Genomic DNA, 18237 nt, shown 5'->3' on the forward strand with positions numbered 1-18237 from the left:
CTGGTCTTTGGATTCACATTCTGTCAAATTTAAACTATGAAGATCTTGACTTAATGTTTTAGTTGTTACTAGTAATGGAACAACTGTATTGATAATCATGGTTAATGATTCATGATTTTTGCATCAACAATAGCCACAAACGCTAATTTTCACAAGTCAAAGCATCTAACCAAAGGTTTTGACTGGCAGCTTCACAAGGTCTCTAGTAATATGAAGACTGCACTATGTTCTTTATTGGTCAATAAACATTAACATGAGATATTTTATTTGGTAAAATAATATCTGCTTGGTATAAATGAATTGGCTGTTACAATTTGCCCCCAAAAGTATCAATGAGAAATCCGACAGCATGATGCCTTTGATATTCAGTGAGTCACACTGAACCTGTGATGGAATTATAAAAAGATGGTGTGATTATATTTTGGACTCAATGCCCTATGCTATTCTTTGGGTTCACATTGTCAAAGGTTAAACAAGCATAACTTGAATCCAGACGGTTTAAATTGCCCCTCTGACCTCATTAAAGAGACTGATGACGTAAGAAAATGCTTGACGACACAAGTTGAGAATAAACACAAGTTTTACCTTTGACATACCAGAGGAAATAAAGTCAACACTCCCACATGAAGCAGGGACATTAACACCCATGCACTAATGTATGAAGAACAATTTTGTCATCATTTTTGGCTCATCACAAGTATTCTGCAATCATATAAAACAGGCTTCATTTCTCTGTATGTTAACTGAGATGAGTCTATTTCTAAGTAAAGATTGTGTTTGGGTCATCATATGTACAGTATGCTATTGCAATCCCTGCAATTAGTTTTATGTTGGCCTTGTCGCTCAAATGTAGAGTATAAGGTGAATGCAAAGTACATATGAGTCTTTTCTCCATATCTATAAATAAGGGCAGTTAAACACTGTTGTCTGACAGCTCTTCCTTTTAACTGTTATTAGACCATGAATGCAGAAGGACTTATTTATTTGAGGATCTTTAAATAGCAATTTATTGATGGCCTTGGATATGGATAGTGTGCCCTCTGTTCTTATAGGGTCTGCGTGTAGTAATGTAATGTGCATGTGCAACTGCAAATACAGAAACATAAGATTTGATTCTGTCACAGAATTTAGTGGAAAAATAGTGATAAATGTGAGCGGAAAAAACAAAAACAGACCTATTAGTTTGTTACATTTATTTCCATTGTTACAAGAGCAAGACAGTTTTGACAGCTTTCATATTACCATATTATATAAGTTCCTGGTCAAGTTCTTAGTACTACAAGTTCTATTTTCACTTGCACTATGAAATAATTATTTTTGAATAACAGGGTAACAACTGTGCAAGCAGTATTTGAAACGTTCAATTGGTTCATTGAGTGCATTCAGGGCAATCCACTGATTTGTGTCCTTTGGTTTCTCCAATTGGTAACCAATGATTGGTACCCCTCTGTCGTCCTCTGGATGAGTCCAGGTCAAATTGATGCAGGTCTTAGAGGCACTCACCACTTTCGTAGTACTACAGGTTCTATTTTCACTTGTGCTACGAAGTAATTACTTTAAATAACAGGGTAACAATTGTAAATCACTTGCATTTTAAATACATTTAATAAATTACAGTTTTAAATGATTTAACCAAAACCTTACAGAACAGTCACACTTTCAATCCATAGTTCAAAGTAATTGAAAACATTCTACTTTCACAATTTCCAGAATCACTCTCAAAGCCTTCATGCCACTTTAATCTGTGGAGAAAAGGAAAAATACAAATGATCATTATAAGAAAAAACAGAACATGTAGTCTATTCATATGCCAACCCTTCTGTCAAATGCCTTACCTTTGACGATAAGTTTAGTAGAACACTCTGCCTTGCCAAGAGAGTTGACTGCGACAACTCTATATTCACCACTGTCATTGGGTCGGACTCTCATAATGTACATGGAGCACACACCGAAAGAGTTGGTAATGTAGTAGTTGTTGTCTGAGTTTATGCAGATGCCATTCAGGTACCATGACACAGTAGGTGTAGGACATCCTCTGACAGCACATGTCATGTATAGTTGGTAACCTTTTGGCGGTGTATGGACTTTTAGAGGGACCAGAATGGATGGAGGCCTTTCGAAGCAGACCTCTGTTGAATTTCCTCCATTTGAAGTATTTTGAACTTGGGGGGGAAATTAGAAAACAGGGAAAGCATTGTCATAAAGCCTTTGCCATCTCGTAAAGGCTTTGTACTTAAGAACCTGATCTTGTTTTATAAAAAACACATTTTGGGCAGTAGCACTACAATACTAGGATATATGCTAAATCTGAGATTCCAGAGAGAATTTGTACTGAAAGAGATAAGACATTTTTTTGTTTTTCATTCAGTTTAGAACTGAAAACAGCTGAGGAAATTTTAGGTTTAAAATGAGCCACATGGTAAGAATGCACAGAACTACATCCAAAGAAGAGGCTGATCAGGGAATAAAAAAAGTCAAGGACTGTTGTTGTTTTGTGTATTTTAAAATAGTTTGGTAAGGTGTATGGTTACTTTGAGAATGTAAATGTCTGCATCTGGTTAATAAATAAATAAACATTTTCAAAAAGAGAAGCTGAAATATTCAACTGTGATTGATGGCAGTCATTATGTAGTGAAACCAATCACTTAGCCAGACACTGACTGTAGGGTTTGGTTAACTCTATTGGTGCAACAACAAATACATTTGAATGAGAAGTACGATAACCCACCTCTGTTGCTGTTTACGCCCCATGTTGGTGACTGAGATGGATCTGAGAGACCCATATCATTTTTGGCATAGATTCTGAAATGATACTCTGTCCCTGGAAGGATGTTGTTGGCAGTATATGTGTTGGTTAATAGGCGGTCTGCTATGGTCTTCCACATTCTGGTGTTCGAGTCATGTTGAGACACCATGTAGAACAGGCGGTCGTCAAGCTCCTGGTCCGGAGAGGGAGCCCATGATATCAACACTTTTCCATGGACTGTTTGCTCTAACTCCACTGGTCCTGGAGACTTGGGTTCATCTAGAAACAAATAGGATTAGATCAGAATCAGAATCAGAATCGGGTTTTATTGCCAAGTACATTTACACATACAAGGAATTTGACTTGGTGTATTGGTGCTAAACAATTAACAAGGAAATAAAGCAGAACTATCAACAACTTAAATAATACAGTATAAAAAGCTGTAACAGTATATTAAATATAATTAAAAAATGTAAAATATAAAAAACACAAAATGTACAAAAGGTGCAATGTAGGAGCTGTGCAGTGGCCTATGAGAAAAAATCTTACAGTGTATGTAACCTAGTCACAGAGTGCTTGTAAAGAAAATACATTTAATTAATTAATTAATTTAAGTCCAGCTTGGGCGTTAATGTAACGCATAAAGAACAGAAAAGATAAAGATCCAGGGTAATTCTAAGAATACATAAACCTTAAATTGCTTGACATTTGTCCTATCCCCTCTTCATTAATTTCTAATGGAACCTTATTTAATCTAACCTTACTTGAGAGGCATTTCACTCCCATTTGGATTATTCCATGATTGTATTTTCAGGCCAGTTAATCTTGAAATATTTCTGCATGTTACTCTGTACGGATTATGTTTCACATTCCATTTGCAGATTGCTCAGTGTAAAAAAGGGTTGGACATTTGGTTTTCTATACATTGGTATGTTATCAGCATTTAATGATCAAAATAGTATCCACTGTTTATTTAATGATGTTCTCTGCTAGTTAAAGAACAACGTGGAAATCTATAACTCATGACCAATAGATGAATTCCTTATTTTAAAAAGTAAGAAAATTACACACAGTTAATATCAGGACACCATGATTAAAATATGTAGTTTTTGTTAAAACATATCATTACTGGTTTCTCAACACATCTGCATTGATTTTAGTTTGGAAACATATTGATTGTTCTTACCTGTGACTCTAACCTCAATGTCAAAGGAAGCCTCACCCACTGAGTTTTTGGCTATGATAGTGTAAATGGCTGAATCTGAGCGCTTTGATGAAGGAATAACAAGCTGAGACATTCCCTCTGTATTGATGATATTTATCCATGGGGATATGGGTTCATTGTCTTTAAGCCAAGTGATCTCGGGAGGAGGTTCAGCCTGGATAGATCAATATCAATCAAATGAGATCAATTCTGATGCATACAGAAAGTGACAGTGTAGTGATCTCATATATTTAATAAGATATGAAGTACAGACTTGACAAGATAGATTAAGGATTCCCTTCATAAAGGAAAGCCTCAAAATAAATACTAGGTTCTTACCTCATAGCAAATTTTGACACGTGCAGAGATTCCTGCTCGAACAACAATAAAGTCCTCTGGGTCTTTAAAACAAGGTCTCACTGTATGAAAACACACAAAAACAAGAGTTACAGACAGTAAACAAACCATAGAAACTCTGGTTAATAGTTTATTATCCACTTATAAGAAATGTAACCACTTACTGTTGGGATTCTTTGCACACACCATTGCAGAGGGAGGGCTGAGGTCCCCAGGTCCTGACTCATTTATTGCTGAAACTCTGAACTCGTACTCTGTTCCTTCTGTGACATCTTTAACTGCGTACTTCACATCTGAAAAAAAGATTTAAGGGAAAAAAAAGGAATAAAAAGAAGGGAACTTTTCTTTTAAATTAAACATATTTGAACGTGCAAATTGTATGTCAAACCTTCAATGGGTTCATTAACTGCATTCAGGGCGATCCACTGATTTGTGTCCTTCTTTCGTTTCTCCAGTTGGTAACCAATGATTGGTACCCCTCTGTCGTCCTCTGGAGGGGTCCAGGTCAACTTGATGCAGGTCTTGGAGGCACTCACGACTTGTGGTGTGCCAGGTGGTCCGGAGAGAACTTGGGAATAACAAGTAGTCTAATTAATCCAGTAAACTCATATTTAATAATTAAGATGTGATAAAAAACGTGGAATAATTAAAGGGCATCTTCATTTCTATCAAACTTTTCCTCTTGCAGATAGAGCAAGTATTCAAGTAAAAATTAAAGGTTTGGATTTCTAAAGGGGCAAAATAGTAAGAGTAATAAATGATTTAAAGCCCTCTTAAAACCTACCCAGAGGTATTTTCATTTATTACAGCCTGAGGGATGTTAACATGGGATCTGCTGTGGGAAGCTAAATGAGACTTGTTTTTTTTTAACACTTACTCATTATGCCAGCCATAATGCTATCAGCTGTCTCCAGGGTGTCACTGAGGCCTTCAGGGTTTTCAGCATAGATGCGGTAGTTGTATTTCTTTCCATGCATCACATTCCTGTCTCTGAAGGAGGTCCTGTCAGCTGAGACATCCCCAAGTTTTGTCCACAGACACTGTCCTGCCTGCTGCCGTTCTATGATATAGTTGGTGACAGCGGAGCCTCCATCGTCTTTTGGAGGATTCCACTTAATCTCAATTATAGATGAAGTGGATTCAGCCGTCTCAACTGGACCCTCTGGTGGACCTGGACGATCTGTTGTTAAAAGAGGTGTTATATTTTAAGAGGATTGATACAAATGTGAGGCTTTGTAAGTTGAATGTTGTGTTAATGTTTAACATTAACACAATGTGTAATTAACTAATGTGTTAATGTTTAACATTCTACTACTAATGTAGCAGTAAACATTCCTAGGAAACATACTTTCTTTTCTGTTTTTGTTTTTCTTGTCAGATTTTCTGTGTTACCGTACCAAGCACAATAAGCTTAGATGTGGCCTCCACAGACCCAAAGGGGTTTTTGAGTTGGATCTTTATTTCCCCTGCGTCTGTCCGCAGACAGTCTCTGAGCAGTAGCCGACTGTGATTTGGCTCCCTCACAATTTTAACTCCTCCTCCATCTTTAATCTCAGTGCAATCCTTGAACCAACTGACAACCAAAGACTCCTGAGGAGGAAAGGGCATCTTGAAAGCAGCATTCTGGCCCACTCTTATGATCACAGGTTTGGAGAACTTATGGAGGTCATCAGGGTCAAACTCAGGAACACCTGTGAAACAAGCAGGGCATTTCAGTTGAATGCACAGCAACTAATGTCATTTAATATCTTATTCTGTCATGACCATAGAAAATCATACCTCCAACAGTGACCTTTCCTTGAGTGCTTTGATCCCCTGATACAAAACGATAAACTCCAGAGTCATCATCTTTGCAGGTTTGAATTGTCAGTTTGTGAGAGGTTCCATCTTTGGTTATGGTGATTCCAGCGCCTGAGTTTAACTAGTAAATCCAAGAACAAAAAACCTCAGTTTTATTTTTGCATTACAGTGCATTTTACAAAAAGAACAACAGACTCCTGTTCAAAGAAACAATACCGTTTGCTACTTTATATGTCTTACAGTCAGTTGTTTTTAATTTTGACAGTGTTAGCGATGGAAAGTCTAAGTTCTTTAGCTCTTAACTTAAAAGTGAATTTTACACAAAAGTTGTATAATGCACATAATTATGATGTGTATGGAGCTTTACCTGCTCTCCATCTTTAAACCAGGTGCCCTCACATTCTATGTTCATCGCAACCGCTAATTCAGCTGGCTGGCCACGATGACAGTAAATATCGGACAGCCCACAGGTAATTCCTGGCCCTGGACAACAAAAATCAAAGTTAGTCTCCATTTTGTACGTATATTAATAGAGCAGCGTTCATTTTAGTATGTTTGCTGAAAGAAATATTCAAGAGCAATTGAATACTTCTTTGTTTGTTAAATAAAAATTAATAAAGGAGTTCATTAACATTAAAAGAAGGAAAGGACAGGAAAGTAATTTATAGTATGAAGGACAAGCCAAGTTGCAAAGAGTTAATGACAACAAAAGCAGACATGACGACAAGCAGGAAACAATAAGCTTTCAGACTTTAACACATCCCAGGTGGTTCACAAGACTTTGCAAGAAGACGCAGACATGTTTGAACAGTGAGAGGCTCTAGATCAGTAGTAATATATTAAAAATGGAGGTTATTTAAGGATACCTGTTGTTCTTTCACACCCTCTCATATATGCCAAGGCATTTGTCTTAAAGATGTCATATTATGCCCTTTTTGGGGTTCGTATATTTAATCTATATACCTACTAAAGTATGTTCACAATAGCTAAAGTTTGAAAAAAGTGTATGTTTTCATGTACTGCCGCTCCATGCACCGGCTCGCTTCTGACTCTCTCTCTAAGGCACTGAAGTGCCCACGTTCAGAGTCCCCACGTGTGCCAAGTCTGATCTGATTGGTCGGCCTGTCGGCTCTGCTGTAATTGGTCAGTCGCTCAGCACGGTTCTCGGAAATGTCACGCCCCTTTTACCATATTGGGAATGCAGCCACTTTGGCTCAGAGGGGAGCAAAAACATTAGCACCTTAGCACTACTGTGCTACCGCAGGCTACGTCATATCGTGGGCGTGCTACAGAAGTTAATGGGCGTGCAACATGAGCTGTTGGGCTTGCCACAACGAGCCAATGGGCTTAGATCAGTGATATCACACTGACAAGATGACACACTGGCAAAAAAAATTTGAGGGGGGCTAGAACCAAGCGTTACATGCAGCTAATGCTGCAGCTAACAGGAGGACGTAGGAGAATTTGATTTTTGCACATAGATGTGCCTAAACATGCACAGGACACTTGGAAAACATACTAAAGAGCATATAAAACCAGAAAAAGCATAATATGGGACCTTTAAAACTAGAGTGCTGATCTATTTCCTATAAATGAAAGTCTGTTAAATTCTTGCCCATTGGCAAACATGTTCATACCATGCTGATTAAGAACCAATCGTCCTCAAGGTGGACATAAACAATCCTTGGTGCAGCTTTTCTACTATGGAGAGTTCTGGCTGATGAAAAGGAATCAAAAACATCAACACTGTATGTGTAATGACTATGACAAGCAGAAGGGGAGGGAGTTCCGCACTCCACATTTAAGATAAATTACAATGCATTAATTGAAATGAGGTATTATATAAATATTCTTGATTACTTAGTTATTATTTTGTTAATCTCACAACTATTGTTAATAATGCAAATGGACATTATTTTATTAGTCCTGCATATATCAGAGTTATGATTACACTTTGATTATTTAATACCACCTCCTGTATCCACAAGTGGTTCATCAAGCCTTTCACCAACTCCGGCTTCCTCAGTTGGGTGGCCTAATATCAATAACATTATTTAGCTATTAACATTTCATTCATTAAATTACTCAGTTTTGAATGATCTGCTGTTGTCTCTTACCACTTCCTGGTTCTTCAGCAGTTGTTATTGATGCTGCTGGTGAGAAAACATTGTAGATTTGTACTTTGTGTCTGTTTTTATGTAGTTGATACCAGGTAAAATGTGTGCCTAAAGTTCATAGGAACATTAAGTTGGATTTTAATGTCAAAGTTACACAGTGGTTATGACTTACTAATTTCCATTGTCACGTAGAAATACTTTAGTCTTAATGCTATAATGTAAGATTGCATGATCACTTTTTGTAACAGATATTTTAACTTGTGGATTTTTTTCGTCCAAACAAAAACAAAATATTCTTAAAGTGTATTATTTTTAAAACTATATACGCCCCCAAATAGCTGTTGTAAAGGCAGATATAAGTACTGTAAGTACAAGTATATTGAATAATGGGAAACATAATCTTAAAAACCGATTAAAAAACTAATAATATAATGATACTTGGCTAATTGGCAGGCTTACCAAACTTTGCTAATTCAGAAAATTTGCACCTACAACTTCCCATGTTCTTGTCAAAACTTGCACGTCATGAATTAACATCAGAGGCCAAACATAAACATTTAATCAATCCCAAAGACAAAGACCACAGATCGAGACTATCTTGCAGTGCTTGGAATATTCATTGAACCAGTATATATATATTTTCTAAACACAGTTTAGTAATACCAACATTTAAATGGTGAATAATCACATAACAAGCTGAACAGGAGAATGACTGAAGCCAAACATTACAGAGACATCAGCAGCAGTTAAAAAACAACAACATTTTAAACAGGTCCAAATCAAAATCAACAATAGCAGGTCAAATCACTTACCTGGGCTTACTACTGGTGGCTCCACTACTGGTGGTTCGTTTACAACTGTGAACCATCAAAAGTAGTTACATTTTATATAACTTTGCACATTATATTCATTTCATAGTGAAGAAGTTTTTGGACCTAATGAAGAAAAACAAATGAACCAAACAATTCATGGTTCATAGTTTCAATACAGTTTTTATGATAATTACTGTTTAATTGCTAAGATCCCCATTAGCAGTACCTCAGAGCACAGCTAGTCTCCCTGGGGTCTACTTTTAAAACATATTTACAAGTATACAAAATCCACATATGAAAGCATGTGTGCTAACCATGGTGCTAACCCTAATTAAAATTCATACTTCATAAACCTTTGGTCAGTATTCTTACTTGGTTCTGGGTCTTTCGGTGCTTCAGGTTCGGCTGGAGGCTTTGTTGGTGCAGGCGCTGGAGGGGTTTCAGGTGGAGGTGCAGCTGCTTCTTTTGCAATTTGAATCTGCTCTTTCCTCTCCTCTCTCTCTTTCACTAATTTAACTTGTTGCTCTTGAGCAACCTTTTGAAGATCCATACCAGAACCTCCTGCCCTTGTGGTTTTTCTGGCAGATTTTTTGCCCTTTGGTACCTCTTTATCAGCTAGAATAGGGGTCATAGATTGCAGTGAGCACACACTTTTAGCAATGATTATAGCAATGATTATCCTTTCTCAGTTTGATTTAATAAGAAAACATTATCATTATTCATTATTGAGTTTTATCACAGTTTTTTCCTGGAGAAAAAAGTCTTACCTTCAACGACGAGCCATGCATTGCAGGATTTTATTCCTGCACAAGCAGAATAAATTCCTTTATCCACCACCATGCAGTCTTTGACCACAAGACGGTGAATCAGCTTGTCTTCTGAAACCTGGATATCATATTTCTCCCCTTGTTCCAAGGGTAAATTCTTGCCAAACCACAAAATCTTGGAGAATGGATTTGACAGGACACATTCAAAAACAGCATCCTCTCTCTCAATTGCCTTCACTTCCTGAATTTTCACCAAGAAATCCACCATGGGGACTGGAGAAAAAAACAATTGGTTAATTGTAGATTAAGTTAGTAAACTATAGTAGTTATCAAGTCAAAGTAGGCTTTTTGTGTCATGCATCAAACAACCTTTGCGTTAAGGGCTACTAACCTGTCAGGTGTGCTAATGGAAAACTTACTTTTAAAATCAGTGGAAAACATATTCACATCCTCTACATCCAACTGGTACAGTCCAGCATCATCTGGCATAAGGTCCTTCATACTGAAAATGTACTTTTTCCCCACTTGTTTAAGGTTGTGCTTTATTTTGTCTCCCAACTCCTTCGTATATGGAACCATTACTCCGTCCTGTGGGTGAAATATGAAAAGTTATATTTTTCCTTTTGGTAAGAATGAAACTAGTTTGCAAATACAAATGCAACAGTCGCATGTCATTCATTTGCTTTAAAATGGAAAGAATGGTATATGAATCCTCCTTATGAATCCTAAACTGAAGTGCCATTGTATTGTTGTACACAAGTGGTCATGTTGTAAATAAGTCAAATGAAAAGATGTCTCTGATAACTTCCTGTTCTTTTGTTTTATGGTTTTGTTATGAAAGTCGTTTTTTTCATACATACCTTGTACAGGAAAATGGAGCTACTTGGTTCAATAAGGTCCATATCAACCTCGAAGGATGCAGTACCATCTGCATTTACCTGAATGGGTTTCAGGTTGGAAAGGTTTCTGACAAACTGGGACAAAACAGAACACAGTAAGATGAAGTAAGAAGTAAGAAAGAAGTAAATGCTTGTATTCAGGCTACAGTAGAACCTTTTAGCATTAGTCTTTTTTAAGATTTTATCTGGAGTACCATATAAAGTCCATATTAAATTCTATGATCTGGTTGAAAAAATAAACCTATCAATATGAAGATATTTAAATTTACAAACCTCAGCTTGCTCTTCCTCTCTTTCCTTCTTCTTTTCATTAAGTTTTTTCAGCATCCAACGAAAGTCAGTCACTCCAAACTCTGTACAGATTATCTCATAGTCTTTCTTCTCAGCACTTAGTAAGAGCTCCCAAAATTTAGGATCGATCTCTCCATCTTTTCTCTCGGACTGCTCAGACTTTGGAAGGATCTTGCTGGAAATTGATAAAGCAAAGCATTTAGTTTAAGTTCAACAGAAAATCTAAGGAAGAAAGAATTACGATTTAAACGTGAAACACAAACCTACCTTCTCCTTTTTAGTACGGTCTTAAAATTTCCATTTGTAGCTTCAGCTGCTGGTTGAGGGGCTTTGTTTTTTTTGTAACCAACTGAATGCAGAAGAGGATGCTCAATTTGTTACTATGATCATGTGATTAACATACATGGAGACTGTAGAGTATTAGTTACTCAGTTGAGTGCAATATACTCATGAGCATGAGGTAGTAAAGACAAAACTCAATGTTAAATCTTAGCATGCTTATTTTTGTATTGTTTTTTTTTCAGGTTTAAACACTGAATGACTGCACAATATAACCGATACATTTATGTAGTAAGAAAACATTCCTTACCTTCAATAATATTCAGAATAACTGTGACAATGGCCTGTCCATATTCATTTATGGCAAAACATTTATAAGTATCAGCTTGATCTGGCATAACATTTGGCATCTAAAAGATATAAGACAGATTAGAAATGACAAAGTGGACTAATAAGTTACTTCTGTCAAAAGTTTGTACCATACACTGTATATCAAGATGGGCAGAGCAACAGCCTCCTTTGAGGGAAGCCAAAAGATTTAGATCTTCCCCTGATGACTGGCTGCGATATAGCTCATAAACCCTGCCTCGTCAATAAAAACAGATGGGCCAGGAGTCAAACTGTAAAGTGAAAATACACGCCAAATACTGTTATGGTTAGTTATCATGATGATTTATGTACAGGTGCTCGTGTTGTCTGTGCAGTCAAGTTACCATAATTAGTCAATTATTACAAGTCAATGTCAAGCATCAGCTCAACATCAACCTGCTACCCTATTCAGGTTTAATTATCTTCATGATGTTAGGTGCAGATGTAGATTTTAACCTGACCATATATTTGATTTTAACATACTTGCTCAACTCCTCCTGTACCAACAAAGACTGGTTTTAGATAAAATGTGTTTCCCTGTGTCATTGTGTACATGACAGACCAATTTGAAAAACTGTGGCAAATATACAGATTGTCCACAAATGCTTGATTTGCATATGTTTCATCAATTGACCTTTGTGAAAGTACTTCTCTCAGAATTAATTCATTCTCCTTATTCTTAAAAGTATTTGACAAAGCAGAATCAGGGATTACAATTTTGTGATCAAAAAGCTGCTGCTTCTTTTTTCAGTCTCAATCGCTCTATTTATGTCTCTGCCAATTTTACCACTGCTGTACATCAGCATATTTCTGCACAGGATCACTGGGATTTGATAGCCCATATCACTTGCCTCAAATGTATGCTCATTGGACGTTGGATCATATTTAGTCTGGTATCTGGATGTGTCAGACACATCTCCATTATTTCGGCTCCATGTTACTGTCGGTGTTGGGTCTCCAGTGACAATGGCTTTGAAAAAAGCAAATTTACCTGTAGAAAAAGACAGAAAAGGTCACAAGGAAATACATTCAATATTTGTTATGTATAATGAATGATATTTAAAATGTACTCCTAATGTAGTATATTAATTAGAATACTTGATGCTTGTATTCACAACATTTAGGCAAATGCAACAAGGGTACTATTTCTCTCCTGCTAATTTTATTTCTGTGTAATTATTCTTGTGCTATCTGTCTTACCCTCTTGAATGGTCAGAGCAATTGGCTTGCGGATGAAGTCTGGATGACTCATTCCCTCTGGCAGGGGCTCGATAAACTGTGTTATCATAACCCCAGGGACCTTAGATTTCTTCTTGATCCCCACTGCATTAAAAAAAGTAATGTCATCATCAATGAAAACAGAAAAAAAGAAAACCATGACCATGATGTTATCAAAGTATCAAAAACTTTAATTGGTCTGTAATCAATGTATCACTCACATAATCCATGCTAAACCCCATTCTAATACATGACATATTAGAATGTTTAATGTTACTCCCTCGATCAGTTTCTTCCAGTCTAGTCTATATCTATTCAGGTCTGGTGTATAAGGCTCTCTTGTATCTCATGTTAAATTCATTAACATTTCAATCACTTTAACATTAACCTTTTTCCCTTGGGAATCCATGCCTCAAATTCAACCTGAGAACTGATATGTAATGATGCACCTATATATCCACACACAGAATAGAGGCATGTACGCTCATTCTGCATATTTAAACATCCATTGCACATCAGTTCTTCATGCCTTTGCAAGCAGTTTGAGGGGAAAAGATAGCTGTGGATGGCTTCTCTCCGGTCCCCTAAGCCTACCTTCTTTACCATAGCAATTGTCATCAGCAGGACCTGATAAGGAACATGTTAAAGAGCATTTACAGCATATGTCAGAATAGTATTAATATTAGATTTTGGATTAGGCTTAAATAACTAAAACTGATGGTCTGGGAAAAATAAATACTAGACCAGCATTGTGTGCGTTTAATTGTCCGATGTGCATGAGGCTTAATCACATCAGTACAGGTAAGACAGTTTGCAATATTTTCAGCATTTTTCACCTGTCATATGTGTGTTGAAAAATATGGGATTCAAATGTATTTATTTATTTGAAATATGTACAGTTTTATTTAGATTTATTCACAAATAGGTATAATCGCTGACCCCATTCTGTCAATTCTGCTAGAGTCTCACTTGGAAATGTACCATCTTATTACTTTGTCACATTCTGTTAAGAGGACCAAAATTATCAAGATAGCTTTATAACCAATATAAATCATCTATCCATTAACTTTACTGCTTATCCTGACAGTGTCCCAAGGGGCTGGAGTTGATCCAACCTGCTAATGGGCGAGAGGCAAAATACACTCAGGCCGATTGTCAAATTGATGTACCATACCCATTTAGTCAGCTGTAACCCTTAATTGACATAATTATAAAGAATGTTGTACTGATTTCTTTGTGTTTGCCTTAAGACAAAAATACATCAAAGACAAGGTTTCTTTAGGTATCATGGTTGATATCAATTAAAGGTATTCTCTGCAGTATTAATCTTCACACCATTTTCTAATTTAGTCATAGTCATAGTCTCCTGACGAAAATGTCCTTTTATATTTAGTCAGATATTAGTCATTTGATGTTGATTTAATTTAGTCATTTAGTCACTGACTAAAATTGCACATCATTTTAATTGACGAAAACAGAAGATATTTTAGTCAACAAAATCAGATGCAAGCTTTTATTTTGATTATCAGAAGCTCACTGCTGCATTCGGGTGCTGCTCGGGTGGTCCATGTTTCCGAGTTGGGAAGTCGTTTTTCTGACTTCAGTTTGTTCACATGATTTAAGTTCGGAAAGTTGGAATGTTGTAACAACAGCACAAACAAAAAATTATTTGGTTACTTGTGACCTCTACATTTCAAATTGACCTAAAGAGTACCCAATTAGAGAAAAGCTGTTGTGATATTTGGTTGCCACACTTGCTTGATATACATTTTCCTCATTTGTGCTTAATAAAGAAAATAAGGTTGCAGTAAAATGTTTACCTTGGCCAGTGGCTGTCCCATCGGTTACAACCGATCTTCGAAACATCTTGGATCTTTTGTTTCCTGGATGGATTCAGAAAGATTTCCCCAACTGTAATAAATGATTGACAGAAGTATTTAATGCTAAACTGATATACTCAAATACCACAAGTAGAAAAGAAAGGTAGCTCTCAAGTTCATTTTTTTTTACAACAATGACTTAAAATAGTGTGTTTTTTAGGGATTCAGATGAGGTAGAGGCCTGTATGACAGGAAGTTGCCTCAGGCAGGTTTTGTTTGTGTAATTTGATCCGACCTATTCATTATTGGACACGTCCATGCATAAGTTTGTAGTGTTTGGCTGACTAGCTTGAAGACATGAAACATTTTAATTAAAAGTTGAAACATGAAACATTTAAATAACAATGACATATTATGACTTTTGCAATAACATAAAAATTGTGCATTTTTATGATTTTGCACCAGATGGACTTGTTGCCCATCCCATTCTTGTTAAAGGGCTATCTCAATGACACCAGGGAGGAAATTTTATTAAGACCTTGATAATTCTATATTGTTTTATGTCTGCGAAAAAAAAGGCCTTAAATAGCCGATTAGCGGACACAGACAAACTTTTCATGTTTGATTAAATTGATCAAAACCTTGAAGTCAGGGTCTGTCCTTTAGGGGTTTTGGTTGTAAATGTGTTCCTTAAAGCAAACATGGCAAGAGCTTTCTGAACTCTTCAAATCTTTACAATGGAAACATTATCTTGTCACAAGACCAGTTATGACTATCAGCCCTGCTGACCACCACTACATGCTATTAACAGTTTGATGTGTCTGCACATTTACAGAGGTAATGCATGACTGGGTTATGCTCTGTACGTGATCTGAGCTATACACATCTGATCTAATTGTAGAACAGTGTGTGGAAAAAAGGTGTAAATCTCCTTACACCTTAAGGTAGAATAGGCAGACACGTTACTCCTACTAGCTGATAGACAGGCTGCATGACCGACTGACCAACTGACTTTACTGTCGGTACACTGCATTGCAAGCATTGCTGATAACCTACTCATGCTTCCTGCCATGAGGTCATAGAATCTAATATTTTCAAAATACTGCTGATTTAATGTATACTCAACTGTGCAATTTGAAGACACACATAGTTCTACCCGATTTTTAAGGATGTCATGAGCCCGTTTTCACTTTAACCAATAGAGAATATTTCAACTTCATAAATTGCATGAGGTTTATGATTGACAAAATTAAACTTTGTGCGCACATTTGTACTATGAACGTTATAAGGACAATGAACAGAGAATTTATCAGCATAATTGGATTTGCTTCAAAATTACTGCCACAGTATTAATGATAAGGTTGACATAATTTAACTTTTATTTTGGACATGTTTGACCATTCATAACCTCACATATATAATATATGCAGAAAGTAAGCACTACCCAGTCTAGGTGGCTGACATTCTAGGATGTCAATGGTCCATGGCTGTTGTAAGATGAGCAAACTGGATTGTAATCTGATCAGTCACATGCCACATAAAACTGTGAACATCCCATCCCGAACCTCTTAATATGCTTGTAAATCACTGCTGACATGATGGCTGACTCATCCTATGTTGGAACCTGCTCAGTATAGCAAGTTAAAACACTGGATATCACCTTATTGTAGTGGTCTGAGGTGCAAAATATGACAAGTATGTGATCTTTAATACAACACTCCACTTTTCATAGTTTTTTCAACAAAATGGGTTTTAGATAAAGCTAAAAATCAGTGTATTTATAGTATAACATTTAAAAGTGTTATAATTATGCTGTAACTGTATACTCTGTATCCTAAATATGATTTGCACTTCACATGACTACAAATTGCAGGCTTTCAACTTTGATTTATTTTTGCCACCAAACCATGTGTTCTTCAATGTCGACAGTAAGACGTAAGAAGTACATTTCCTTTGCCCTAAACAAATACATTGATTTAGTTTTAAGGCTGCTTAAGACTTGTTTGGGTTCTTTTGACTGGGTCATGAGCAAACATTGCATTCATGCTTGTTGTTTTATGGGTTTCATATTGGCTGTGTTGCATGTTTCTGTAAAGGCTATACCAGCTGCTTAATGATCCACTGCTGAAATACTGCACGGGACAGAACATTCAGAGAGTGAGAGCATCATAAAAATGGTCAAAAGCAAGACTCTTCTGAGGGCATGTTAAGGAAGCATGTGGCTATCTATGGAAACAGCGTTAATGCTGCTCAGTGGCAGTAGTTAAGAGAGGCTGCTTAATTTGGGATATTACCAAGTTAGCTTTAATTACAGAGATAATATTAAGGGTTTGCAATGTATCCTTTTCAGAATCAATTAAACCCTTGAAACAACTTGGGAGGGGAAGCTGAAATTTTGCAGCATTCTTTTTAATCTTATAATTCAAGTAAGAAGTTTAATAAAAAGAAGGATGCTTCTAAAGCCGATTTTTTTATTCTACAAGGTGGTAAAAATACAGCCAATATGTCATTAAAGCCTATAGGCATCAACGGTCTTAAATTGCTTTTACGTTTGTTAATCCACCGTTTATATGTTACACAACATATTAAAGGAATAATGAAAGTTAATTATTTGGATTTCCTATCTTTTTTTTAGGGATCATACAAACTCATACTGATAGTTTAAAATGTTGTCAGGAGCCGTTGTTTTTGGTGGAGTTTAATCATGATCTTTCACACATATTTAAATTTTTCTGCAACAAGAAATCCCTACTTAATTAAATCTGCAAAACCTTCACATCTTAGGTTATAACGAAGTTTAAAAATTAAATAAAAATAAAAATAAATTAAAGTAGTAAATAAAGGAGGCTACCATGACAAATTAAAAGTAAAATACTGCGTCACCTATGAGAGTGATGAAACAAGGCAGCTCTGTTTTGTTTAAAGGGAAACACTTTTCCCAGTTGTCCACATCAACAGAAGCTCAGTGTCTTTTTTAAACTGATGTTTTCAGGTAAATACTCCACAGGATGATTGCGGTGTAAAAGACTTAAGCAAACTCTTATTCTAATCATCTCCATCCAAGAGTGGTGCTCTATGTAAGATGAAGGATGAACTTACCTCTTCACTCCCGGGATCCTCTTGAGTGGTGCTGCTTCCCAGTCTGATATTTGAGTGTGGCTTCCTTGGTCTTCAAGCTATTAAGTCCTTAGAGGAATGCCTATGACGAAGTGACAAGCATCCATGTGTCAGACATGGTGCATGCCCAGAAAGGGGATTGCGTTTTTTGTTTATGACATAAATCACAACCTCCAGCTAGGGGGAGGACAAAAAGCTTAGGTTGGATACAAGAACATGGGACAACCATGACTGTTGCTTCTTCTTCTTAAACAATAAAGGGGTTTCATTGAGAGTGCTCTTGGTAATAAGCATTTGTTTCTCAGAAAAATTGGAATTTGGCCATTTTTTTATGACTTTAGCAGACTTAAAGAGCCCCTAGTACTCTGCTTTGGTGATATTCTACTTTTCAACTGACTTTGTTTTATTAAAGTCCCTCCAGATTCTACACTCTCCCTTTCA

At 36.5% G+C, this 18237-nt stretch overlaps 1 protein-coding gene across 6 annotated transcripts; it reads right to left on the minus strand.

The window, feature by feature from the left end:
• Positions 1-1178: 1178 nt before the first annotated feature.
• Positions 1179-17852, minus strand: igfn1.4 (immunoglobulin like and fibronectin type III domain containing 1, tandem duplicate 4). 6 transcript variants are annotated; one of them, XM_061043411.1, is made up of 26 exons: positions 17779-17852; positions 14680-14770; positions 13454-13486; positions 12842-12964; positions 12493-12632; positions 11583-11682; positions 11261-11342; positions 10976-11168; positions 10664-10777; positions 10223-10391; positions 9804-10076; positions 9409-9651; positions 9037-9081; positions 8225-8257; positions 8080-8142; positions 6475-6590; positions 6087-6228; positions 5705-5998; positions 5185-5487; positions 4696-4875; positions 4472-4600; positions 4290-4369; positions 3933-4125; positions 2729-3025; positions 1836-2162; positions 1179-1742 (listed from the first exon to the last, which is right to left on the minus strand). In XM_061043411.1, the coding sequence occupies exons 2-26, from the start codon at positions 14723-14725 to the stop codon at positions 1738-1740; spliced, it is 3723 nt and encodes a 1240-aa protein (XP_060899394.1). In that variant the 5' UTR covers positions 14726-14770; positions 17779-17852; the 3' UTR covers positions 1179-1737. The 6 variants fall into 6 exon arrangements, with proteins under 6 accessions (XP_060899394.1, XP_060899392.1, XP_060899393.1 ...); XM_061043409.1 differs by having other exon boundaries at positions 8225-8260; XM_061043410.1 differs by having other exon boundaries at positions 8225-8260; positions 14680-14742; positions 17779-17795.
• Positions 17853-18237: the final 385 nt, after the last annotated feature.

The sequence above is a fragment of the Labrus mixtus genome, chromosome 7, assembly GCF_963584025.1.
Source record: "Labrus mixtus chromosome 7, fLabMix1.1, whole genome shotgun sequence".
Classification (NCBI taxonomy): Eukaryota; Metazoa; Chordata; class Actinopteri; order Labriformes; family Labridae; genus Labrus; species Labrus mixtus.